The sequence below is a fragment of the Pelophylax lessonae genome, assembly GCF_965119305.1.
Source record: "Pelophylax lessonae genome assembly, chromosome: 4".
In the NCBI taxonomy this organism is placed as follows: Eukaryota; Metazoa; Chordata; class Amphibia; order Anura; family Ranidae; genus Pelophylax; species Pelophylax lessonae.
In genome coordinates, this window is record NC_138771.1 from 550,271,752 (window position 1) to 550,299,058 (window position 27,307).

The following is a 27,307-nucleotide window of genomic DNA, read 5'->3' on the forward strand; positions in this document are numbered from 1 at the left end:
ATCCCCATAGGCAACATTTTAAAAATTTCTGCAGGTTACTAGCTTAGAGTTACAGAGGAGGTCTAGGGCTCAAATTATTGCTCTCGCTCTAACGATTGCGGCGATACCTCACATGTATGGTTTGAACATCGTTTACGTATGTGGGCGGGACTTGCGTATGCGTTTGCTTCTGCGCGCGAGCTAACGGGGACAGGGCACTTTATTTTTATTTTATTTTTTTTCCTATTTATTTTATTTATTATTTTTTTATTTTTACACAGTTAAAAAAAAAAAAATGTTTTGATCATTTTTATTCCTATTACAAGGAATGTAAACATCCCTTGTAATAGAAATAGGCATGACAGGTCCTCTTTATTGTGAGATCTGGGGTCAAAAAGACCTCACACCTACACTAAAAAAGAAAAAAAAAAAAAAAAAATTGTTGAAAGAGGAAAAAAAAAAAAAAAGAAAAAAAAGCGGCCCTTTAAACCGGTTGCTAGGCAACGTGTTTTGACGTAGCTCCGGTCCTCCAAGACCATAGAGTCGAGTGAGGGCCATCTTGCCCTCACTCAACTTCCTGTCTCTGAGGATCCGGGACCGGATAGTTTTCCCCGCTGCCAGCGGGTCCGGTAAGCTGGGAAAACGTCTGGGACGCGGCAGGAGGGGGGGGGGGGGCACCTCTTCCCCTACACCGTAAGGGTAATTCCGCGGCGAATCCGCCACTGGGACCACCCTTATCTGAAAGCCGACCGCCCGCCGTTTCAAAAAATACCGGGGTTATGGGGGCTATCTGCTGCCATAACCCCAGTATTTAGCTTTTAATGGCCGACGCATATAGTCGTTAGGCGGTCAGTAAGTGATTGCATGCATATGGCAAACAGGTGACGATGACTGATGGGGTGACAGGTGACGATGACTGATGGGGTGAGAGGTGACAATGACTAATGGGGTGACAGGTGACGATGACTGATGAGGTGACGATGACTGATGGGGTGACAGGTGACGATGATTGATGAGGTGACAGGTGATGATGATTGATGAGGTGACAGGTGACGATGATTGATGAGGTGACAGGTGACGATGATTGATGGGGTGACAGATGACAATCACTGACGGGGTGACATGTGATGATGATTGATGGGGTGACAAGTGACGATCACTGATGGGGTGTCAAGTGACGATGATTGATAGGGTGACGGTGATTGATGGGGTGACGGGCGTTGGTGCACGGCGGTACTGATGGCAGTCTCTGGTGACCGGTGAACTTTAGGCTATGTCCACATGTGAGCGTTGCAAATCGCGGGGCGACTGTGCGTTGCCCGTGATTTGCAATAGCACCCCAAACGCTGTGCGATGTTGCTGCGATTTCCGCCTGCCGAATCGCGGTAACATCGCGCAAACAACGCATGATGCCCCAAAGAAACTCTTGTACCTTTTTTGGGCGTCATGCGATGTTTGCTCGATGTTACCGCAATTCGGCAGGTGGAAATGGCGGCAACATCGCACAGCGTTTGGGGTGCTATTGCAAATCACGGGCAACGCACAGGCGCCCCGCGATTTGCAATGATTTCTGGATCGCGGGCAGAATCGCTGTGATTCTGCCCGCGATCGCTACGCTCACATGTGAACGTTATGGGTGTCAATTTCTGGGCACTGATGAGGTGACTGTTGGGTGACAGGTGACATTGGGGGCTGAGGACTGTGTGGGGACATTTATTTTTGTGATTTTACATTCACAGGTGTACAGAGTAGTAACTCACTGCTTCTAGCTCTTCTCCCCTCACACTGGAAACTGTATGAGGGGAGAAGATCTAGTAACAGTCAGTTACTGCTCTTTGTTTACATTTTGTGATCGGCTGTGAATGGATTCACAGCCGATCACATAGTAGACAGTCACTGTGAGTGACTGCTTACTACTGCCGGTGACAGCTGTGTTCCTATGGAACACAGTGCCACCGACATGACCGCGCTGCGCGCTCCCGATCGCGCATGCGCGGTCATCTTGTGGGCGCCTTCATTGTGATCGGCTGTGTCATTGGAACACAGCCGATCACGTGGGAAACAGCCACGCCCATTGGCTGTTTCCCCCCTGCCGGTGACGGGGGGTGTCCCGGGGACACCCCGACACCGGCAGTGCAGGGCGGCGCGCACGCGATCGCGCGCCTGCCCTGCTTAAAGTGCCGCCGTCATATGACGGCGGCCCAGGATAATGGTCGCACCGCTCCGCCGTCATATGACGGCGGGCGGGCGGCAAGCGGTTAAAAGCACACAATACTTCTTACAAAAAATTTTTATTATTTTTAATTTCTTGTGCTTTCCTTGCAAACGGATAAACAGTAAAATATCAGTATTAGACCAAATGTAACCAATAAAGATTATTTCTAGGAATAATCTTCCCGCTTCCCAGCACATTGTGTATAGGGAGAATTTATCAAGAAAATATTGTGACTGTGTCACTGAGTCTAGAGTTAGAACACATAAAAGTGCCAGGTATAACAGTTAGAGTTTTATGGATCCATAATCCCTATTTGAAGGAGCCTCATCAGTCTATCCTTAAAGAGACCCCCATCCAATGCCATGTATACAATATAGATCACATCCCTGAGGAGACCTCCATACACCAGTGGTGTATGGAGGTCTCCTTAGGTATATCCAGGATGTGATATATACATAGCGGTGTATGGGGGTCTCCTCAGGGATGTGATATATATACATGGCAGTGTATGGGGGTCTCCTCAGGGATGTGATATAAAACATGGTGGTGTTACATCCTGGATATCCCCGAGGAGACCTCCATACACCGCCATGCATTTATCACATCCCTGAGGAGACCTCCTATATTTTTGCAGTGCACTATGCAGGGCTTGCAGGCCATGCCAGGGTCCAGGGAAGTGTCCCTTAACCACTTAAGCCCCGGAAGATTTTACGCCCTTTCTGACCAGGGGGTTGTTTGCGATTTTTTACTGCGTGACTTTAACGGACAATTGCGCGGTCGTGCGACGCTGTACCTAAACGAATTTGACATCCTTTTTTTCCCACAAACAGAGCTTTCTTTTGGTGGTATTTGATCACCTGTGCGATTTTTTGATCATGCGCTATAAAACAAAAAAAGAGCGTAAATTTTGCAAAAAATAACAATATTTTTCACATTTTTTTTATATGAAATTCACAAAAAAAAAATTTAAAAATCAAAATTTTTTAACATTTTCGGCCAATTTGTTTTATGCTACATATGTTTGGTAAAAAAAAAAAAAAAAACGCAAAAAGCGTATTTTGATTGGTTTGCGCAAAAGTTATCGCGTTTACTAAGGGAAAGATTGTCATTTTTGGTGTTTTTTTTTTAACGAGTAATGGCGGCGATCTGCGATTTTTTTTTTGCGGGACTGCGACTTTGCGGCGGACAGATCGGACCCTTGACTGACATTTTTGACACTTTTGGGGTTACCAGTGACATTACTGCAGTAATCAGTGCTATACATATGCACTGTTACTGTAAAAATGGCACTGGCAGGGAAGGGGTTAACTGTATTGGAGAGGGAGGGGTTAAGTGTGTCCTAGGGGCGTGTTTCTAACTGTGATGGGACATGTCTACTATTGTAAAAACAGAGATCAACGGTTCTACATAGTAGAACCGTCTGATCTCCATTTTTACACAGGGGAGAATGACAGGTGGCATGTTTACATTAGCCGCCTGCCATTCTCCCTCTCTACCGGCGATCGCCGAGTGACCGGCGGACCCGATGACTGCTTAGTGAACGAGCCGTGGCGGGCGCGCGCTCGCCCGCTATTGGTTTACAAGCCGGTCACAGGCTAGTGATGTATATATACGTCACTTTGCCTGGCCGGGGCTGACCGCCGCAGTATATTTACTTGCTTGATTTTTTTTTTGATAAAGTTTTGAAAACCATTGGGCAGTGGGCTGGGCATGGGCATTGGGCAGTAATCGTGATGCATCGTGGAATCGAATTGTATTGAATCGTGACCCTAATAATCGTAATCGAATTGAATCGTGAGGTAAGTGAAGATGCGCAGCCCTACTGGTTATCTATGATATATTGCTTATTAATTCATTCTATTATATAAAAGATCTGAAAACCTATTTGGGCTACCCACTCTCCATTGGGACTGTATATCCGGGATAGATCAGACATTTGTTATTTGTCATTACATTATATATATCTATTTAATTTTCTTCTTTTTTGATTATTACAGTCTTACTTTTTGTAATGGGTCCCCACAATACATACACATGGCTTAAGTGTATACTTATTATTGTTCAATTTATTTATTCTTTTCTCTGCCATTTTATTTTTCCAGGGATTGTATTCTCCTACACCCCAGTCCGGCACAGGTAAGCTTACCCACTGATTGTGGGAAGCGTTTTGTGATGATTTGTGCCGTGAGAACAGGGGTATCGTTGTACTTGTGGCATCGGTTGTCCAATCTGTGTCGGCAGGTATTAATCACTATAGTTTCCCCACTCACGGCTGTGCTGTGGAAAGATCTGTGTCATCTGTGACACCGATCTCACTGACTTCCGGTCAGTTCTTCCCAAGCGGCCACGTATTGATGATGACTTCCGGTCATCATCATAGGGGGAGGTGTTCACGCGGCTTTCCCGCCGCGCATGCGCCGTATATGGGGATGCCGAGGTCCGCTATCGGCGCCATATCCTCTCGTTCTCACGGTGAGAGGAAGCAATTTTCTCCTCTCCCGTGGGGACTGTTATTACACCCACAACCATTGGGTTCCATCAGATCCTTCTTGAGAATTTTTGTGGGAGCCGCACTTCAGATTGGGATACTCCAGTATACCCACTACGCTGCATGTACACATATATGGAGTTAAAATGACTCTTTGTTTCCCCCTCTTTTTAAACCGAAATTATTGAATTATTGTCTCAAATGTAGTTCTTCTTGGATACTGACATACACACACACACACATACATACATACATACATACATATACACACATTATATATATATATATATATATATATATATATATATATATATATATACATATACACACACATATATACATATATATATATACATACATACATATATACATATATATATACATATATATATATATATATATATATATATATATATATATATATATATATATATATATATATATATATATATATATATACATATACACACACACACACTTTTTTGTCTTCATCATAAGGGTACCGGTTATCATTGGGTGAAAAAAAAAAGTCTTCCACTTTGCGGTCCTACTGGGACCTCCTCAATCTGGCAGAAATATATATACTTGTGGAATTTTTTTAAATTTTTTTTGAATATTCGATTAAACATTGGATGGTCCTCTGCTTCTACATGGCCTATGGACATCTCTATTGTATGGTTAGTGGCAACTTGGCTTTGTAAATGTGTTCCTCTGGGGGGACCTACAGATGAGGCTATATGTGATAAAAATAAATGTATCTCTTATTACAGAAATGGGACAACAATACTTTCCCTGAAGAAGAATTGAACTACAAGTTCACTTAAATATTTGAAACGCGTTGGATTCTCCCTCCTTATGGAGGTGTATTGGGTCCTTTTCAACCTTTTTGTTCAAGCTTCTGTTATGCCTTGTGTTTGTATTTCAAAATTGGTGTTACACTGATTATCTTTTATGATTCATGTAACTTTTTTATGAATAACTTTAATAAATGTCAAACTTTTTTACATTTTTGTGTAATAATTGCCCTTAAAATCCCAATTTAGAGGAGAAAATGTTTGCATCTGAGCCAGCTGCTCCTGCCTCTCCACAGCCCAGCGCTCCAGTGAGAGCCGGAGGAGCAGAACAGAAAGCTGATGACTGACAGTCACCGGCTCAATGAAGACCAAGAACTGAGCAGTCTTTGATCCCTCAGTTCTGTGTATGAGTGACCTAGTGGTGTGTATTTTTTTTTAAATCCCGAACTTTTTCTTTAAAGAACCCATTATGAACTACTGATGCTATTCACAAAACCACAGCTATATGTAAAAAATGAACATTCACCATTTAGGAAAACATGTTGACTGACAGAGCTGACCTTGCCCTTCTGAAAACATTAATTGTCTGGTGTCCATTTTTAATAACTTGACACAGACAAGGTACAAACATGCAGTCAGCAAGTCAGTCACAGCTTCAAATCTTCACACTTGTTCAAAGTGCGTGCCTCAATTTAGAGTCTCCATATCAGTTTGACAGCTAGCATTTTCAGAAGGATCAGTGTTGGCAGCCTACATATTTCTCAACTCTTCTTTTTCCAATTTATGTTCTCTGCAATTCTCTTCAGCCATGTTTCAAAGAGCTCCTGAGATGTGGGGTGATTGTTTCTAGAAGATGCTGTGCAATTTCGTCTTCCTACTCAATGTGTCACCAGATTAAAAATTACCACACAAATATAATAGCTGCAACAAACTTCTTAGTATTGGCACAATAGGTGAGATTTACTAAAGCTGGTGCACTCAGAATCTGGTGCAGCTGTGCATGGTAGCCAATCTGTTAACTTCCGCTTGTTCAATTAAGCTGACAATAAAACCTGGAAGCTGAATGGTTTCCATGCAGAGCTGCACCAGATTTTGCACTCCCCAGTTTTAGTAAATAACCTCCTATGGGTTTGCTTTACCAAGGTAATAGAGACTATTCACATAGATTGAGCATTGATTTTACTAGGTTAATTTCAATCAACCAATTAGAAAAATCTTTTTTTTCTCATTACTGTCCCTCAAGCTTGATCAAATTTTCAAAGTGAACACAAAAATTTACCTTATTTACTCAAGCCGGCCAAGTTGAACAACCTGGGTACAGCCAGCCAGTTCTTACATGAAATTATCACTAGCAGCTTTTATAGCCACTATTAAATCACAGCGTTCTCCTGGCGGGGACAGCTTCCCCCACAGGGAGAACACAATGGTTTGGTGGGAGGGATTCCCGTGTCAACACTGTCACCTGTGGTTGTGGGAAAGTAATTTGCTCGGTCTATGGCGGGCCTAACACTCAATAGCCAAGAGAACAGTCTATACTCCTTTAAATCCCATGTGAGGGGCAGCAAGGTGATCATGGGTGTGTCTGAGAATATTTCTCCTGTATTCCAAGTAGGTAATGCATAGGAGTTCCCAGATTACTGACAAAAGGCAGGGTGGTACAGATAATGGAAAATAGCCTTCGTTGTGGACATTACTCATACATACTGTGATTTGGGAATTATGATGGATCAAGGGCGTTCGCCGTTGGCAGGCATAAGGCAGTACAGCTAAATGATCAGCTTTTTCAGTGGAGGAAGAAGTTCTTTCACCCTGGGAGAAATTTAACACAAACAGATGTAGGTTTAATACTGGTCAACTATACATTATATACAACTATACAATCATTTTAAAACACTGATGTTTTGTATTAAGTGTACAAATTTAAAATTACTGTTTCTTTAATTTAATCAACACGTTGGCTGCACTTCTTCAGCTCACAAGTGCGCTTGACTAATGAGATGGGTTATGGTTTTACTCCACCACCAGTAGGGTACAGCACTTAACATACTGAACTTTATCAGTTTAGGATTTTAATCAAACTACATACTGTATACGTACATGGATTTCTAATAGTAGCCACCTCCATAGCCCTGGTCATTTTGGATGTCTAGAAATAGCACACTACTTACACATGCAGTACCATGGAAGGTGTTTATATGCCGTTTAGAATGCAAACCATTAAACTTTTTATTTAACCCATTCCAACCATGTCCTGGTGATCCTTTACCTAGGTTTTAATGCGAGATGGAGGTTTCAATAATGTGATTACTGTGAATGGTTGACACAGGAGTCACATGATTGGGTGCCAGTCTTGCTGGCTCCAAAATCATAGAGACCAGGAGCTGTTTGTGACAGCTTGGTCACTCTGTTAGGGACCTTGGCCCCTATGGACGCATATGTGTGGTGTGGTCACCAAGAGGTTAAACTCTTCCTACCCTATTTACTGTTGGTGGCATGTGCACAATGCCTTTGATCAATCCCTGCCATCTAATGACCGTGGGATCAGAGTGACCTTCTGCTTTGTAATGGCCACCACAGTACTACACGATATCGAACTTTGTATATGCAGCACAGTGTAGAGAGGAATGCAAAGACCTGTACATTGGAGAGATGAAAACCTCTTAAAACAAATATCCCAACAAAGGAGGACAAATTCTACAAGCCAAGATAGGTTTCCTATTCCTTCAAGTGACACTTAACAATATCCTTAATTCTCCAAAAAATAACCCATACACATCCACGACCTGCCTTTGTGCATGATTTTTCTTGAAATAAATTCTTACTGTGCTTTTTCCCCCCCTCTTTGTAACATCGCCCATGAGCTCCAGAACCTTTCCCTTTTCCTCTCACTTCTATTTGGAATGAGCCGTGGACATTGGTTTTGGTCATGTGCACACTACGAATCCCATAGGCTCTAGTCAATCTCAGGAGCAAGCAAGAGAGGGTGGCTACATTCCTACGTACAGCGGTACCATGGAGAATGAATTCAGCCACCCAATAACTGAAGGTTGGATAACAGCATAACACAAAAAACAAAAAGAATTAGAAAGATCTGGAAAAGACGTGAAAGAGGCCATATTTTTCAAACTTGAACAACCATCCCTAAACAGGGATGGGAACCTTCAACAAATCTGTCTTCCTCATATAATGCTGTTTTACCATCTGTACCCCAGCATTTTGACAACAATTTACACTTTCAGCCATGTCAATTTAAGGATTAGTACCTATTAAAGTGGAACTTTACCCATAACAACTTGATAAAATATTATAAAAAGTTATTTAGCAAGAGAAACACTCCATAATAATAATTATGCTACCAAAATTAGTGTGTGCTGTAAATTGGCATCAGCTTTCCTCCTGTTTCTTCTTGCTGGAGCTCGATGTCCCCTCCCGCAACTTCTGAAAGTGATCCTGCGGCTAAGAAGTCACTCAAGATGGCTTTCATTAAAAAGCCAGCCGCCGACTGAAAAAAAAAAATAGCAGGGTTATGGCTGATCGCTTCAGCCATAACCCTGGTAAACCACTTGCAAACCGCAACACATATATACATATTGCGGTCGGCAATAGGATACTGGAATATATCAGTAAAGCTAAGGGCTTGTTTTCACACGCATTGCTTTTCACAGAGCAGGGCATGTGCTGCCAACATGCATGTTTTTTTTTTGGGGGGGGGTTTGAGAGCCAAACAAGACAGTTTGAATGGGAATACTGTGCCACAACCACAAGCCTTTACACAAGAGTTTAGTTCATTAGGTAAAGCATGGTCCCATTCACTTGAATAGGTAGCAGTTGGTGAGGTTACTGCCTACAAAACATACAGGGGACCAATTTTTGCCAGAACACAAAGCATCTCAGCCACGACATAAGGGGATATGTGAGTGGTACAGAAGTGGAAAGATCACAAATATTTCAATGGATAGGTAAATAATCCTTTAAAGCAGAACTATATTTGCTGCGAATATTAAAAATGAATTAACAGCGTTTTTAGTTTGTGGTGCTAACTCGCCCATCCATCCATGCTTTACTTTGTTGAAAAATCACTTTGAAAAAAACATCCCCTCAACATTTCTAGCTGCAGCCATTTTAGGCAAGGGCAGATCATTTATGTGGTATTTACTTTCTGGATTCCATCTGCCTCTAGCTCAGACATGTGGGTATGCTTAGCTGTGAAAATCCCCTGCTTCCAGATGAAATTAAAGAAAAAGGTCACGAAGACTCCTGGGATGTAGGATGACATTTTGGCATGGGCCAGAGACCAGAAAGCAACGGATGAAATTGGAGAAAAAAAAAAAAATTATAAAGATGAAAATATAATTTACCTTCCTATTGAGTTACTAATGCTAGCAGAATAAGGATTTAACAAATAGTTCATGTTGATCGGGAAAGTTTAGTTCTGCTTTAAAGAAAACACTGCTGTACTTACCTGTAAACAATGTCTGACTTCCACTGCCACAGGCTCTCCTAAACTCATGCTCTCTGTGAACCAACTGACGTCCAGGAAATGTGGAGACTTCTGTCCTTCTGCACTTTGCACCCGTCTTTCAGTCTTCTTCTCTATCCAGCTATGGACATCAGTGAGAGAATTCTGCTCCGACACTACATGTGTCACTGCATCACTGCAAAATCAACCATTAGGACCGCAGCTACATTACACAGATCAAAAAAACTCATCATTATTCAGCGATTATGGCATGTATACTAATTGAAGGATACACAATACATATAATATTCGTTATGATGTGTTAATCTATATATCCATTTTATTATAATACATAATAGCTATCTAATGACATATCTAGTAGCTTAATGGTGTCTCCCTGTATAACCAGTCAAATGCAGTCATACAGCAAACGGTGCAAACCTTTAAAGAAACATTCAAGCACCAACAGAAACCGAGTCCTCCCAGAGCCTCCGATATCATGAGGATGCCATAACCTTGCTAAAATACGTGTGAAGTAACAACTAGAGTATAAAACTATTATAAACACAATATCTACAATATATTTACATATTTGCACACGAGATCCATTGCTAGAGTTATCTTAAAAACAACTATTTGGTTTCGGCACATCTGTCCAACTGGAATAGCGATGCCACATTCTGCTATCCACTTAATATGCAAGAATATGAAGCCACACCACAAAAAACATGTGTAGCTCCTGTCCAGGCATATGCGCACATGCAGCCCAACAGCGGACTAGAAAAACCAGCAGCTGTCTGCGCGAGCATACTAAGCCAGGTCCTTTCTAGGCAATCAGGAACACAGATTGGTAAATACTATGTATTCCAAATGGATTCAATGCTGTAACATCGGGGTGTCCAGAACCAAAGATCCATAAAGCAGTAGAAGAAAGAACAAACACATTCAAGGCAACATGCTGAAAAAAATACAAATCACGGAAAAAGAAAAAAAGAAGAGGAAAAAATCCTAGTGTCATAACAGAAACAGTCAATAAACCACATATGTTCCAAAGGTTAAAAAAAATAATATATAAAAAGGTTAAAACAATTCACTAAAATCACATGGATATTATATACTGAACAATGGGTAAAAATGGTCATGATCTAAAAAGCAAAAAAACACACAGTGCCAGCTGAATTGGTATATATAGTCAGAAGTTCAGAAGCAAACATTTATTTAGAAAGAAAGGTAATAAAAAGCCCAAAAGATGTACAGTGTTGAGTATAAATCCAAAATGACTCGCACCATAAGAAAAACACCATCTCTGTTCCCACCAGGGAAAAATATAATTTTTTTTTTTTTACTAAATCTGATTTTTTTGATTTTTATCAAAATTTAATAAAATGCTTTAGAAGTATAAATCTATTTAAGATACACTAATAATTTAGTTTATTCAGCATGAAATGGAGCTTGGAGTTATATAGCATGAGGCTGTATATTCTGCAATAATGGGATTTTTGACTTGCCGTAAAATCCATTTCTCTGATGTTCATTGACGGACACCGCTCCCGATCTTCAGGACCACTGGGTTATACTGCCCCTCCTCCCCCCACTGGAGGACGACACTAGGCAGAAAAAAAGTCTGGTTATGCCCATGTGCACTCCCAGGGGGTATACTCCCTCCCTGCTATAGGTACTCAGTTTTGGTACAAGCAGTGTCAGAAGAATTACAACTCCACAGAGGGGTGGGTGCTGTGTCCGTCAATGAATATGAGAGAAATGGATTTTACGGTAAGTCAAAAATCCCATTCTCCCTTTCGTTCATTCCCGGACACAGCTCCATATATTCTGAACCATTGGGACATCCCAAAGCAGGTGTTAAACATGAGGGGTTGCAACAGCAAAAACATTCCCAAGGATAAACAGTAGCCAACCAGGCAACAGGAGCTCAACCAAAATTGGAGCCCACCTGAATTAAAAATAAATACACCCTCAAAGAGGATCAGGTCCTCTCAACAGCAGCCTGAAAAACCTTCCAGCCAAAAGAAGCATTCGCAGATGCCAACAGATCCACTTTATAAAACTTTGTGAAAGCGTGCACCGACGACCAGGTGGCCACCTTGCAAACCTGCGTCACTGACGCCTGATGATGGAAGGCCCAGGAAGTACTAAGCGCCCCAGTAGTGTGCCTTGACAGTGAAAGGAGGAACCTGACCCCTGATGGAATAGGCCTAAATCCTTGTCTAATCCATCTGGAAATTGTCGCAGAGGAAGCAGACAACCCTATCCAATGTCCATCCGTAAGCACAAATAGGGAGTCTGACTTCCTGAAAAACTCCGTAGCTGCCAGTACACCCTAATTGCCCGGACCACATCCAAGGCATGCAAGGCAATTTCCTTGGGATGTTTAGGCCTGGGACACAGGGAAGGCAACATAAGGTCTTCATTCAAATGAAGACCAGAGACAACATTTGGAAGGAACGACGGACAGGGGCGAAGAACCACTGTATCTCTGTGAATCATCAGGTAAGGTGAATGACAGGATAACACCGCCAGTTCCGACACCCTGCGCGCAGAGGTGATTGACACCAAAAAGGCCACCTTCTGGGACAGTGTAAGCAAGGGAATATCCCAAAGATTCTCAAAGGGAGGCTTCTGGAGGGTCGAAAGCACAAAATTGAGGTCCCAAGGCGGCAACAGAGAACAAACACACTGGAGGAACCAAATCGGACACCCTGAAGAAAAGGTACGCACCAGGGAGTATGTGGTCAAAGGTCATGGGAAGAAGCCATCCAAATATGACACTTAGCCCTTGATGGTACTCAAGGCCAAATTCTGTTCACCCCCCCCCCCCCCCCCCCCCGTTAAAGGATGGTCAAGATCAGAGCCACCAAGACTAAGCGGGGTTGAACCCCAAGAGACACCACGCAATGTACGTTTTCCAAGTGCAATGGTAGATCTTCCTAGAAGTAGATTTCCTAGCTTTTAACAGTGTAGGATTCACCGACTCAGATAAACCTCTATCCTTCAGCACCTGGCATTCAACAGCCAAGCCTTCAAAGCCAGCAACTGTAAATCAGGATGGAAGATTGGTCCTTTGGACAGCAGATCCTCCCTGAGAGGAAGCTTCCAAAGAACGTCGGCAATCAGCCAGACCAGATCAGTGTACCAAGCCCGGCGAGGTCAGTCCGAAGCCACTAAGATGACCGGAATCACTTCTGCCTCGATCCTGCGTAGAAGCGTTGGCAGAAGCTTGAGAGGAGGAGGGGGGGTGGTCGGCGTAATCAGAGGATACTGACCCCCACGGGGCAACCAGCGCATCTGTCAGAGGGTCCCGTGACCGAGCCACAAACCTCTGCACCTTTCTGTTGAGCAGAGACGCAAACAGATCCAACTTGGGGATGCCCCACCGGAGACACAACTGATGAAACACTCGGATGAAGGGACCACTCCCCTTGGTACAACGCTTGCCGACTGAGGTAATCCGCCTGCCAGTTTTCCACCGCGGGAAGGTAAACACAAGCGCCTTTTTGTGCGTGGTTGCAGACCCAGCAGGGTGACCCATGTTGGCGGAGGCCTAATTAGATTCAGGATCTGCTTAGACAGATGAGGCAGGGGAAGGCTAGCCCATCACCTGAAAGCCACCTCGCCTAGGACACAAAGGTCTCCAGGACTGCCGTCAGTGCATCGATGGATAGTTGGGACCCAGAGGGCCCTGCAGCCTCAGAGAGGGGATCAGGTGGGGACATGTGCTCCAAAGACTCCATGAGTCACCAGGGGAACCCCACACAGGTGTAAAACACTACAAAGGACACCCCCACCGCGCTGGCAGCACCACCCAGTCGCCAGGCACAGAGCACCAAGCGATCCTCAGCAGAGAGGAAGAGAACCCCACCAGACTCACCACCCAGCAGAAACAGGCACCTGCAGCCACCAGGATAATCTGCACTGCACGAGCAGCGATCAGGAAGTAAAAAGGATCCAGAAGTCAGCACCAGGGGATGAGGAGGGGCTCCCACCACCGAAATCGCCACCCACAGGGCTCCACTGTCATGGCTGCCGCTATTTTCAATGTCAAACCACCGCAAAATTGCAGCCAGATTACATAAAACATGGCTACTGTGTATAGAAACACAGGCTACAAAAAAAAATGGTGGGCCCGCGCAGCATCACAAGGCTTCCAGGGACCCAGGAGGGATCCCTAGGCCTCAGGGACAGACCCAGGCAGGATGGGGGGACCCTGGCAAGAGCCCCCACCAGGTACAACCCCCCCCCCCCCCCCAGCACAGCAGATTGTCCGGTCGCCGGCGGCACACCCCCCCAGCCCCCATCGCCAGTATAGCACCCAAACCAGCCCCGCTGTACCCAAATAAAGATGTCTTTTTTCCCCCCACACCACTCTGTGAAGAATCCTCTTTAACAAGGTCTGCTATGCAGCTTTTGCACAGAGGTTTTGGCCCTAAGAGTGTTTTTGCAAGGACACTTCCTTTGAACTAAGGGAGGTACTTTAGATTTAACTGCGGCTTTGACCTGAAAACCAAACACAGCAAAAAAAAAAACACAAACGCCCAACAGCTGGGAATGTGAACAGACAACCATCGCCCCATGTGCACTGAACCAGCAATCACAAAAGACAGAGTCCCTGCCTAGACTGTAAGGCTGAGAGTAGTTATCACAGGCCTTACAGAGCAGGCTCCCACTGGAGGAAAAAAATAAACACAAGAAGGCCAATAGCCAATATTATAATAAAGATGGAGGCACCACTGTACCCCTCTTACCAGGGCCTAGCTGATGCTTCTGCTGCCACCATCTCCCCCATTTCATGCAAAATGTGCAGCAGAATGTGACAACAGCCAGCGTTTCCTGGTGTCCCCACGCTCCAAGAACCGAAGCACCGACCTTTCGACCCACCCCTTACCCTTGCGTTCCGTCAGCCGGAACCATTGCCGCCACGCCCTCCCCGGAAGTCACGCCTACTGGAAACTACGTCACTCGGGTGAGACCAACATGCGGGGACTGCTGTGAGCCGTGGCTCCCTGCCAGCCCAAAACCGCAGCTTCCGAGCACACAGGCCAGACGCTCTCGCGAAGGCACTGCTACCCCTGAGCTGGAAGGGCCTGGAGCTAAGTCTACCCTTTCTCCATCTGGGGAGAGCGCAGACCCCCTTAACTGGTTCCCTGCAGCGCTTCCACCATGGAGGAGGAAATAACTGAAGGCATGGTGGAAGGGGAGAGATTTTAAAGGCTACAGTGTTTCCTAAGTAAATTGGGTGGAGCTGCGCTCTCGCCAGGTGCTGCCCTGAAAGGCGACCTTGCAAAAAAAAAAAAAACTGAAAGCTGATTTGGTTCCTATGCAGAGCTGCATCCGATTTTGCACTCTCCAGTTTTAGTTAATCAACCCCACACATTGATCTTGCATTACTACAAAAGTGCTGCACAGCTAAAATAACATTACTGTGCTTAAATTGATTTTTCAGCTTATCAACTGATACATAAGTATATATCTAGCAACACAATATTGCTGGGCTATTTAAAATTATTGGCAAATCAGTGATATCCTGAAAATCTGACTACAGCCAAATTTCTAGAACTTGGGGAAACAGCATTATTGTACCAATATATAAACATACACTCTCCCAAGCTTCTAGAGGAGTTGAACTGCATCCTCAGCCTTACAACTAGCAGGTTGGGTCTAGCCAAGTAATGCACCCAATCTATGGCTTGCAGTTACCAGACACTTTCCGAGTTATCTGGAGGGGGATAATAGCGCCTTTTAGTAAAGCAAAACCTGCCTGTCTGTGCCTAGAAATTACCTTGGTTTCTTGTTATTGGCCTTATTATTTCAATATTGGGCCAATTCCCAATATTGGACCTGGTCGCCTGACAGGTCGCCTGCCATAGAGAAGCTGTGGACCCGTTCTAATAGGAGCGACACAAGTCGCTCCGACTTAGAAAAAGGGTCCAGAGCTTCTTTGGGGCGACCCGGAGCGACCTGCATTGACTTCAATGATATGAAGTCCGTGCCGGCCGCTCCGAGGTCGCGGTGCGAGCTGCGCACCGCGACCTCACAGGTCGCCCCGGCAAGTAGTGTCGCCCCAGTGTGAACGGGGTCTTAAAGTGGAACTTCACTCTTTCAATTAACATGGACTATTGTTAATCCTTAAGCTGCTAGCATTAGCAAACAAATAAAAGGAAGTTTTTCTTAAGCTACTTCCTGGTTTCCTTGCCTAGGCAAATTATGTCATACATCCCAGGAGTCTTCAGGAGAGAAGTGAGGGTTCTCAGCTCAGCCTATGCCTAAGCAAGGGCAGATGGATTGCAGGTAGTAAATGATACAGGAGTCATCTGCCCTTACTCAAGATGACCACAATCAGAAATGCTAGGGGGCGTTTTTCAAAATGATTTCTTAGCAAAATAAAGCACTGAGACATGGATGGATGGGGGAGACTGTTTTGAATAATTCAAATGAATTAAAAAGCATGTGGTGCTCAGATGCAGTGAAGTTCCACTTGAACTCCTGCCTAAACAAATATCTAATATTTTGTACAAAAGCAATGTGTATTCTTACTTGAATCTTTTAAATCAGCACTAAGTTCTCCTATCATTTTCAGCCAAGAAGGCTGCCAACTTATGCTAGCCATACACTAGCCGAAAAATTGTTTGAAAATCTGTCATTTGGACCGTTTCTTTTTTTCGTCCAGGTAATAGGCACAAATAGAAAATCGGCGTTATTTTCAGAGCGAAGGAACAGTTTGGAAAATTCTACCGAATGAAAGATAAATTAAAAGGTTAAGGTGTTTCTCGCCCGAACTGTTTGCAATAGGCACATGTGACAAAAACAAAAAAAAACGGATTCATTTATGTCCACTGAATGATTTAGAAATCAAAATTCGCTCATTGCATGATGGAAAAATAGTTTGCTCTCACGGCCGAGTGTTTATTCGAAAAAGAGTTTGGTAAATGGAACTCAGCCTTCAGCCTGTCAAACGATTTGAGGCGACCATCGTGGAGCACATGGGACAAGAGATAAATGCCATGTTGTATCCATATCCTCGGGTCAGGGATCAGCAACAGCTCCCTTAGATGCCTGTTGAACCACAGGGGTGTATCGTCATGGAATAGGGGGCACCCCAATTTCACCACTGCCAGATCCCAAATCCGTTTGGTATGAAACTGAAAGGTATGCCTACCAGAACCCCCCGGCGTTCCCCCAAGACCTCTGAGGATATCACAGAAGGGGTGTGGGAAATGGCCAGGGGACTGCGCACAGACAAGAGATTCAAAGCGTAGCCTGTCAAGTTTGTCAAAATAGAAAAAATGAGAGAGTTGTGCAGCAACATAGTACAAGCCGAGGTCGGGGACTGCCAGGCCTCCCAGTCTAGTTGGGCACTTCAGCGCCCTCCAAGACAACTTATGTCTGGACGAACCCCATATGAAAGACTTAAGAACAGATTCCAAAACCCGAAAATATTTCAATTGAATATAAACCGGCGAGTGCCAGAGAATATATAGAATCTTGGGCAACAACACCATTTTCACTAAACCTATACGACCCATGACACCCAAGGGCAGTTTAGACCAGGTCTGCGTCTTACTTTTGGTCAAGGAGATCAGGGGTTCAACATTCAGAGGGACATAATCCGAAAGGTCACGAGACACCTGAATTCCCAGGTACTTGAGCGAACTAACCCTCTGCAAGGGCAATGATGCCTGTTCCAGTGGGGGTGGAAAGAGATCAATGGGCAATATCTGGGATTTATCCCAGTTGATTTTCAAACCCGAGAAGGTCCCAAAGTCCTCGATAAGGCGGAGGGCAGTAGTCAGGGAGGATCCAGAATCAGCCAAGTACAGGACCATGTCATCAGCATACAGCCCGACCTTCTCCTCCAGAGCACCTGAACTCAAGCCAGTGACACCAGGGTGGTCCCGCAAGGCCATAGCAAGTGGTTCAACAGCCAAGGCGTATAGAAGGGGAGAGATGGGGCACCCCTGACGCGTCCCCCTCGAAAGGGGGAAAGCAGCAGAGGTCCATCCATTCACCACCACCCGCGCTCTCGGGGAAGTATAAAGTATGGAAAGCCACTTAACAAAATTAGGGCCGAAGCCAAAACAACGTAGACATTGCCAGAGGTATGGCCATTCCACCGAATCAAACGCCTTGGCTGCATCTAGCGATACTATCACCCTGGTGCCAACTTGCGAATGGGATGCCTGGATGTTCATATGCAAACGCCTGGTGTTAAACGCAGTATTCTTCGCAGGCATAAACCCTGTTTGATCTGCGTGAACAAGCGAAAGGATCACTTTGTTCAGACGCAGAGCCAATACTTTTGCTAAAATCTTGACATCTATTTGTAACAAGGAGATCGGTCTGTACGAGCCCGGCTGATGAGGATCCTTACCTGGTTTAGGAATAAGCACAATAAGTGCTTCTGTCATAGAGTCCGGGAGAGCACTCGCCTCAAAGGCCGCCTGATATACTTCGAGAAGCCTAGGGACCAAGACCTCAGAGAAGGTTTGGTAGAATTCCACCGGCAGGCCATCTGATCCAGGGGCCTTAGAGCGTGCAAAAAGGGAAATTGCAGTAGCTATGTCCGTTTCCGTAATGGGAGCCTCAAGAGTTTTAATTTGTTCATCAGTCAGTGTAGGAAAAGAAAACTGATCAAGAAACGTTCGGAGCTCCAAATCAGAATACGTCACCCTAGTCTTGTAGACGTCCGAAAAAAACGCGACAAACTCCTCCGCCACTGCCGCCGGTTCCGACACCAAATCCCCCGAAGGGGAAAGGAGTGAAACCACGACAGGGGGTCGGGAGTCAAGATGTGCAAGATATGCTAGTAATCTACCCGGGCGTTCCCCATGTTCAAAAAACCGCTGCTTCGCAAAAAACATACGACGCTTGGCCCGCTCATAACATAACTGGTCAGTGACTCGAGTCTGCAATCTAACATCAGCCAAGCCAGCAGGGGAGGGGGCCCCCACATAGTCAGCCTCCAACTCGCTAAGCCGAGTCAGGGCCTGAGCATAGGAAGCTTCGGCCCCCCGCTTATGCCTGTTAACATGCTCGCTAAGCAACCGCCTAGCGTGTGCTTTAAACATATCCCAGACATGCACTGGAGAGGCCGAGCCCGCGTTGGAGGCAAAGTAGAACTGCCACTCACCCGCCAGCTTGGCAATACTCGTCAAAATAGTCAGCCAGAAGGGGTTAAGCTTCCAAATCACTACGGGGGGTACTACCGTCCTACGGAGAGTAACACAATACGGGGCATGATCAGATAATATGCGCGGGCAGAAAAATGCACCCTGCAGCCTGGGAAGGAGATGACGGGAAACCAGAATGAGATCAATGCGGGACATGGATGAGTGAGTAGACGAAAAACATGAATATGCCTTGCGGGCAGGGTAAAGGTGCCTCCAAGTGTCTACTAGTGCAAAATCTGACAACATACGAGCAAAACGGGTATCATGAAGGGGAAGAGGGTCACTCCCGGGTTGCCCAAGCCTATCTAGGCCCGGATTTAGCACAGCATTAAAATCCCCAAGCCATACGGCCGGAACAGTCGGGTGTCGAGACATGAAGGAAAACCCCTCTGTGAGGACACCTGAGCAATAGGGGGGCGGGATGTACCATGCCAGAAGCAACACAGGTGAATTATCAACAACAGCCCGTAAGAAGACATATCGGCCCTGAGGGTCCAGCTCAACCTCATGAACGGCGAACTGAACCGACTTGGCCACCAATACCGAGACCCCCCTGGAAAAGGTGGTGTGGGTAGAGTGAAACGCCCAGCCGATCCATGGGCGCCGTAGCGCGCGTTGCATGGATCCAGCAGCGTGAGTCTCGACTAGTATAATCACGTCAGCGTGCTGACGTTTCAGGTAGGAAAAAACAGCCGTACGCTTCACTCTATCCCCAAGACCTCGGACGTTCCACGTCAAAAAGGTTAAAGATGACATTGAAAAAATAAAAAACCTGTGACAGCAGACCCTACCAGCAGCAGGGGGGAGCCCCCCAAGCTAGCAAGGTGGACATGGCACGGTACGCACTGGCAGCATAGGAGGCCCCGAAGGGCAAGGTTAGACAAGAGGCACAGAAAAACAGCATGTGGGGACCCCATGGCAGCAAAAAAACAGAAAAAACAGAAACCCCTAACCCACCCGGCTCTGCACCACCCCCAACATGTGCGAGCATAATCCCCAAACAGAACAGACAAAGAAAAAACAGCATATAAGTCATTTCGCCGGCGTCCCACCTGAGCCCCACGACAGGGGACAGGTGAGGACCGGGGCACTTTACTTAAGGCATTTCCAAATTCACACGGATAGCTTGCAAAAATAAAAAAATCAGTCAGGAGTAAAAATAAGAAAAACATAAAAAATCTAACAGCAGTAATCAGGGGCGAAAGTCTCACTGAGTAACGTGGAGAGAGAACAAATCCCATTCCAAAAGGAACAGGATCGCACAGTAGGTCCATTAGAGCCAAACAATGCTACCCAAAAAACAGTAATAACGGTAACAAAAAAAATTGTACAGTTCCCATAATGCGAGGGAGGGAAAAAAGAAAAAAAAAGTTTCCCCTCCAAACAGTATGAACGGTCTCCGGGCACGAGACAGAAAGACAAACCAGGGTACCAGAGAGTCCAAAAAAAAAAAAAAAAGGGGGGGATAAAGAAACAAAATTAGGGGGAAGCACAAAAGGAAAGGCCGACCAGGCATCAGGCACATCCATCCGGAATCCCTCGGCGCTTCAGCAGGAGCTTCAAAAGGGAAGGAAACAGTCCAAGACCGTCAGCAGGGGAAGTGAGGGGCTTCAGGCAGGGGCCACATTACGCCGGTCTAACCAGTCCATGGCCAAGGCAGGGTCCTCAAAGAATTGAACTCGGTCATCCACTTCCACCCGAAGGCGAGCTGGATATAACATGGCATATTTTAAATGTAGAGCTCTCATGCGGCGCTTCACCTCCAGGAACCGAGCCCGTCGGCGCTGAACCTCCCCAGAGAAATCCGGAAACACAGCGACATGGCCCTGCTGGAAGGGAATGTTCCCCTTGTCTCTGGAGAGGCGAAGAATCTTGTCCCTATCCCGAAAGTTGAGGAACTTGGCAATAAGTGTGCGGGCCGGGGCACCAGGGGGAGGGGGACGTGCAGGGATGCGGTGGGCCCTCTCCACCGCAAACATCACCGAGAAAGAGTCAAGTCCATAGCACTGCACAAGGAGATCCTCCAGGAATCCAGCCGAATCAGTACCTTCAGCACGCTCAGGCAGGCCAATAAACCGAAGGTTGCACCTTCGCAACCGGTTCTCCATGTCATCCTGCTTAGAATGGAGCTGCTGAAGTTGCCGTGTGATGTCCTCGGCGGAGTGCTGCAGGGGATGCAGGATATCTTCAGCCGCACTGATCCGTGTCTCAGCCTCAGTGACCCGGTCTCTCAGCGTGGACATATCCTGCCTGATCAACGAGATGTCGATCTTGACCTCCTCGATCTTGGAGGTAAGGGTACTTTGACATAGGGAGATGGCCTCTAGCACCCTGGACGTCTCCTCCGTCGTAGGCTTTGGCGGGGTGGAGGAGCCGGCGCCATCTTGGGCCGGCGAGGCCGGATCCTGCCGGCGAAACTTCTCAAGCTGGGAACCGGCCGTCGTGCCTCTCTTAGGCGGAGACATAGTACCCGGAGGATCAGGAGAAGACGGGGAACGAGAAAAGGTGAGTAAAGTCCAGGATATCGGGTCAGGATGAGTATAGCGGAGACCGGGTAGACGGAGCTCTCACCACATGCGACTTATCCCATCACGTTCCAGGCCACGCCCCCCCCGAAAAAGAGTTTGAACGATTTTTCAGCTAGTGTATGGCCAGCATTAGCCTCAGTTGGATCTGCAACTGTCATGGTACTGCACATGTGATCAATTCCAGCCATTTGATAATTTGACAGCACAAGAATGTTTCAGATAGCAATCTTGGTATGCCAGGAATGTAACTTCTTTTTTTTTTAAAAACTGTTAAATAATGGGTGTAGTCTTGCTTTAAGTTCTTTGTATATTTCTTCCAGAATTGCACATCACCACTACATTTACGAAGCAATATCTGGGTTTGTAAAGGCATTTGGTGCACACAAAGTGTTTTATATCCTTTGTGTCTATTGCAGAATAGATTTAAAAGACACTGTCATTACTCCACACTTTCCCTATGTATTCATCTAAAAACAGGTCATTTTACCTTGCTTCCATCCTTTTACTAAAGTCTTGACTTGCTTCCTCAGATATATCAGGCTCTTTCATATGCCTCCAGCTGGGACACTTTCCGGAGTGTCGGAGACTGAGAGCAGAGCCTGCATTGCTTCCTGCCCCTATTTCTGACTGCAGATCCCTTCTAACAGCAGCAGGATAAATTGTGTGCTCTCTGCTAGAACAGCCCTGAATCTGCTGAGTGCCACTATGACTACTTTGCTGCATAGTCTCGTTATGATTGCTCATACCAAAAAGGATAAAATCCAAACGAACAAGCATTTGACAAAAAAGGCTTTGCTAAACAATACATAGGCAAGATGGCAGCAGAAAGAAATGAAAGTTCTGGAAAGGTTAGGTGTTTGGGTGCTTGCTTGGGAGATAAATTAGTGTAGATGTGTACCCCATTACAAGAACCTGCTCACTCAAAAAAAAAAAAAAGTGTCTATAATTACAGGTTTGTGTGTCCATAGTTCATCTTTTGACTCCATTCACATGATTTCCAGATGAAAGTCGTATCAAACAGCTTGGGTCGAATGGGCTAAAACCTCCCGGGGAGGCTCCACCCCTGAGGCCATATAAGACTCTTTAATGACCATTCAAAGTCATCTTCTGATGGTACCTTAGCATTTGCTTGAGACGCAAACAGATCAACGAGGGGAATTCCCAATTTGTTCGTTACCTGAAAGATTTCTGGGTTCATGCTTCATTCTGATTCTAGAACTTGCATACTGCTTAGAAAGTCTTCTACTAGGCTTAGGCTGCCCTTTAGATGCACTGCTGTCAAGGAAGTCAAATGGTCTTCTACCCATGCCAAAATCGGAGAGCTGAGGCTAGGAGAATCCTGCATCCTTGCTTTGTGATGTAGGCTACTGCCGTAGCATTGTCGGATAGCACCTGAATGTGATGGCCTTTGACCATCTCCTCAAATGACCAAAGCCCTAGGAAAATGGCCCTCAGTTCTCTCCAATTTGACGATCTTTTGGATTGTTTATCCAAGAACCTTGGGCAATCTGGTCCTCGAGATGCGCGTCCCAACCCCAGGAGCTTGCGTCTGTTAATCTTTTTACAGCTGGAAGTGTCCAGAACAGACCCCGATTCAAATTCCATTGATTTCTCCACCACCATAATTTTCTCCTGACTCGAGGGGAAATTGTGATCTGCTTTTCCAACGGTTCCCCATAAAGCCAATTCTTCAGAATTGTCTGCTGCGGCTCCCTCAAGTGGAGGTGGGCCCACTGGACAGCTGGGATCAAGGTTGTAAGGAGACCCAGAGTTGACATGGCTGCCCAATTGTGATTGGGAGGTTTGTCTGGACCAGTTTCACCGCATTCTGAATTTTGACTATTTCTTCCTCTGGGAGAAATATTTTTTTCTGAATCAAATTGATGGTATCGCCCAAGAACCTTATGATCTGGGAAGAGACACGTTTGACTTCTCCCTGTTCAGGAGCCAGTCCAAACTCCTTAAGTGACTCTTTGTCCTCTCCAAATCTCTCAACAAAATGTCTTGAGCTGGCAAACAGGAGGAGATTGTCCAGATAAGCAACCATAGAAATTCCCTGCATCCCAAGAGGTTCTAAAGCCTCTGCCACAATCTTTCTAAAGATCCTCAGAGAGGACAGGCCAAAGGGGAGGGCTCTGAATTGAGTGTGTGAAACTGCCCCCCCTCGGCCTGGACTTCAAACCCCAAATACCTTTGGGACAGGTAAGGAAGTATCTCTGAGGTTTAGGATTCTAGAAAGCACCCTGCTGTGAGAAGTTTACTTGTTGAAAATATTGTATCCATTCTGAATTTTTTGCACCAAATGGATTGGTTCAATATTTTTAAGATTTAGGATTAACCGAAACCTTCCTGATGACTGACTAGGAACACATGTGAATAGATCCCTATTCCTTCCTCTAAGGGGAACTGGGGTGATCACCTCCTACTGCAAAAATTCCTGCAAGAGGGACATCATCGCTAGTGACTTTTCCTGCCCTCTAGGAACTTGGGTTAAGTAAAAACTGGTTAAAGGAGTTTCTAAAAATTCCAGTCTGTAGCCCTGGGCTGTTTCCGAAGACAAAAAGGACTGGATTTCACCGTCTTCCACTGTGAGAAGAAAGATTGTAGTCTTCCTCCCACAGCCGGAAAACCGTCACTTGTTTTTGGCTGACTGGCTAGGAGGCAGGAAAATACCCTCTGTTCTACCACAACCTCTGAGAATTCCTGGGTCTCTTGTACCCCGATTCTTTAGATTTTTTGGTCTACTGAAAAGGACAAAAATTCATTATGGCTAGGGGCGTTTTCTTCTTTTTGTCTGGTAAAGCTTTCTTCCTATCAGCCGTTTGATATAGAATGGTGTCCAGGTCAGGACCAAACAAAAGATCCCCGTTAAACAGCAGACCACAGAGCTTCACCTTGGAAGCCGAGTCCCCGGCCCACGTCTTTACTCATAACACCCTACGTGCAAAGTTCACTAAGGCTGAAGATCTTACGGATTCCGCAGAGGCATCTGCCGCGTAACCGACAGCTTTTTGTAAGACTGGCAAGCTGTTAAGTAGATCCTCTCGGGACGTGCCGGCCTCAATACGTTCTTTTAATTGCTAAAGCTAGTGCTCCAAGTTCCTGACAACCACAGTAGAAGCCATTGCTGGTTTAAGATTAGCCAAGGTAGAGTCCCAGGCCTTCTTTAGGAAGGACTCGGCTCCTTTGTTCATGGTATCCTTTAGGACCACCATATCCTCAAAAGCTAAATCTATTTTCCCGAGAGACCTGGGAAAAGGTTTCATCTAGCTTGGGCCTTTTGTTCCAAACTTGAGCCTCACCCTCATTGAAAGGAAATCTCCTTATAAAAAGAACTGGAGAAAAATGAATCCCTCCAGTCCCTTCTGACAGCCTCTGACAGGACTTTGGGCACTGGGAAGACCCAGTCCTTGACCTCCCCCATACCCTGATATATCTTTTCAGGAAGTGATAACTGAGCTTTACGTTTAGGGTGGTATGGATGGTTTTCAGCAGGTCTTCCACATCTTTCAAGGACAGCCTATAACGGGATGAAGTCTTATCCTTCTCTTCCCTTTCCTTCCCTTCTGACCCTGTGGAGTCACTTCTCTCTTCCTCCGAATCACTAACCTCTCTGCAAGCAGAAATGGACAGGCAAGGGGCAGAAGGTAGAATACTCTTGCTGCTAGGCTGTATTCCGGGACGTTTATCCAGATAAGAGTGAAAAGACAGGGTATATGACAGCTCTTTCTGGAAGGAGGAGAGAAGTTCGCTGAGCAGAGGAAGCTGCTGCAGAAGTTTCCCGTTTTACTAGATCCGCTATGCGGGCCTTACATAAAGGCTTGATCCACGAGTCCCTAAGGGTGACCTCGCAGGAGGGGCATTTCTTTTTTGTGAGGGGGGAGAACAGGGCTTGTTCTTTAGGATAAGTGTAAATTAGAATCGGCGCTCAATTCCAAGAGGATGAATAAATAAATACATTCAGCACATAAGTGAATAAAAATATATAAAACGCAAATATGAGAATATAATTAAAGTGCAAAATATGAAAATGGATACAATATATCAATGAATAAATATAGTGCACAGTGAATCAACTGCAATAAATGTAAATAATCAATAAAAGTGCTGCTAGTGCAAGATAAAGTGATCCGTGAACTATACACCACAACTGGATAACGTAAGAGGAAATATGAATCGGTGCCATTTCCTGAGTGGGCAAAAAGCCCACTAATATAAATACCTGTGAGTTCAATTATATATTCCTTACAGCGTGTTGTAGAACATATATTATATATCTAAAAAAAAAAAAAAAAAAAAGATTGGGCGCAAAGTAGGTGCACATCCAAAGGGTGAGGAAAGTGTCAGTGCAATACTGAATACAATTATGAACTTCCCAAAAACATGTGTGATCCTAAATTAGATATAAACATATAATAAACTATATTGCACTAAATAGATAATCAATCCTAAGATATAATATAATCAATCATAAAGTGTCCATGTGCCCAGTACAAAACGGAAACAATATATTGCACTGAAAATACGATAAAGTGTCCATGTGCATAGTGCAAAATAGATAAATCAAAAAGATGCTCCAGATGTATGAGACTGGTGAATCTTCAGTTTCCACAAGGTGTGTCACCATATAAGTGTAGCCCAAGACAACTAAATCCCAAAATGAGTGAAGTTGCCTGCTCACCTCCAACAACACTCACAAGAGCGTTATTTATAAGGTAGGTAGACTGTTCTGGATACTCCTCTCTGTATGGACTGGTAGGGCCTAATCCTCAATCACTCGCTTCCAAGTAGGGAATGGTAAATCCACTTGTTGTCACACTTCCAGGGGCTCACGGAATAACTTCCTTCATATTCCCCGCATGGTAAGGATACAAATGGGGACAACCTCATGGTGCAGTATGTAGCAAACTTTATTTAAAAAAACCAGTATAGACTTACAGTTCACTAAGGATAAGCAGGTAAAAGACACCGCAAATCGCGGTGGAATCGATCCTTCCGGTCACGGCCGTAGACCGGAAGTGACGTCACCCGGCTCCTCCCGACGTGTTGCGTCACAACCAATCGTGACTCTCTCAAGGGTATCTTGCCCCCCATTTCATTTATATCCTATCTCAACTACACTCTCATTTACTTCTCTTATACTCCATTGGTAGCGCATTAGGCCCCCTCCTTTCATGTGTCAGGGCTTGGTCTTTGCTGTGGCTTTTATCTAAAGAAGGACCAAGCAAACAAAACAGCATAAGCTAAAATACAGGCAGGCCCCCTCCTAACAGCCCCTAGAAATGAGAATAAAAAACACACAAGAATAAGGAAAACATCATATACTCCCTAGCGTAGTAACCTAGGTAGTGAGACGCATGCCCCCCCCTCCCCCCCTATCCCTAGGGAGAAGAAGGATCCAAAAAAACAAAGTCCCAGAAAAAGCAAAGGAGCCACTGCCCTTGCTTACCTTGGTCTGGCTGATTCTCGTGGCTCCTACTCCTGCCTCCGACGCCATTTTGCCTGACTTCATCACTGCAGAGTGCACTGCTTTTTTATTTAAATTTCCCGGTCCTTTCGCCGCTGTGAGGACTGTCAATACTTCACCAGGGAAGCCCCGCCCACTCCCCCTGCATTGCATCGGCCAGAGCCAGAAACTGCTACACTGGCCAGAAGTCCCACG

General features: G+C 45.3%; 1 protein-coding gene across 1 annotated transcript in view; it reads right to left on the bottom strand.

Moving 5' to 3' along the window:
- The window catches only part of LOC309553706 (DNA-directed DNA/RNA polymerase mu-like), a 185,739-nt gene that overhangs the window by 145,767 nt on the left and 12,665 nt on the right, over positions 1-27,307 (bottom strand). Inside the window, exons 3-4 of the mRNA XM_082255082.1 lie at positions 9,939-10,131; positions 7,181-7,285 (exon numbers count right to left, since the gene is read on the bottom strand). Coding sequence (XP_082111208.1) covers positions 7,181-7,285; positions 9,939-10,131 — 298 coding nt within the window. The remainder of the gene's footprint in view (positions 1-7,180; positions 7,286-9,938; positions 10,132-27,307) is intronic.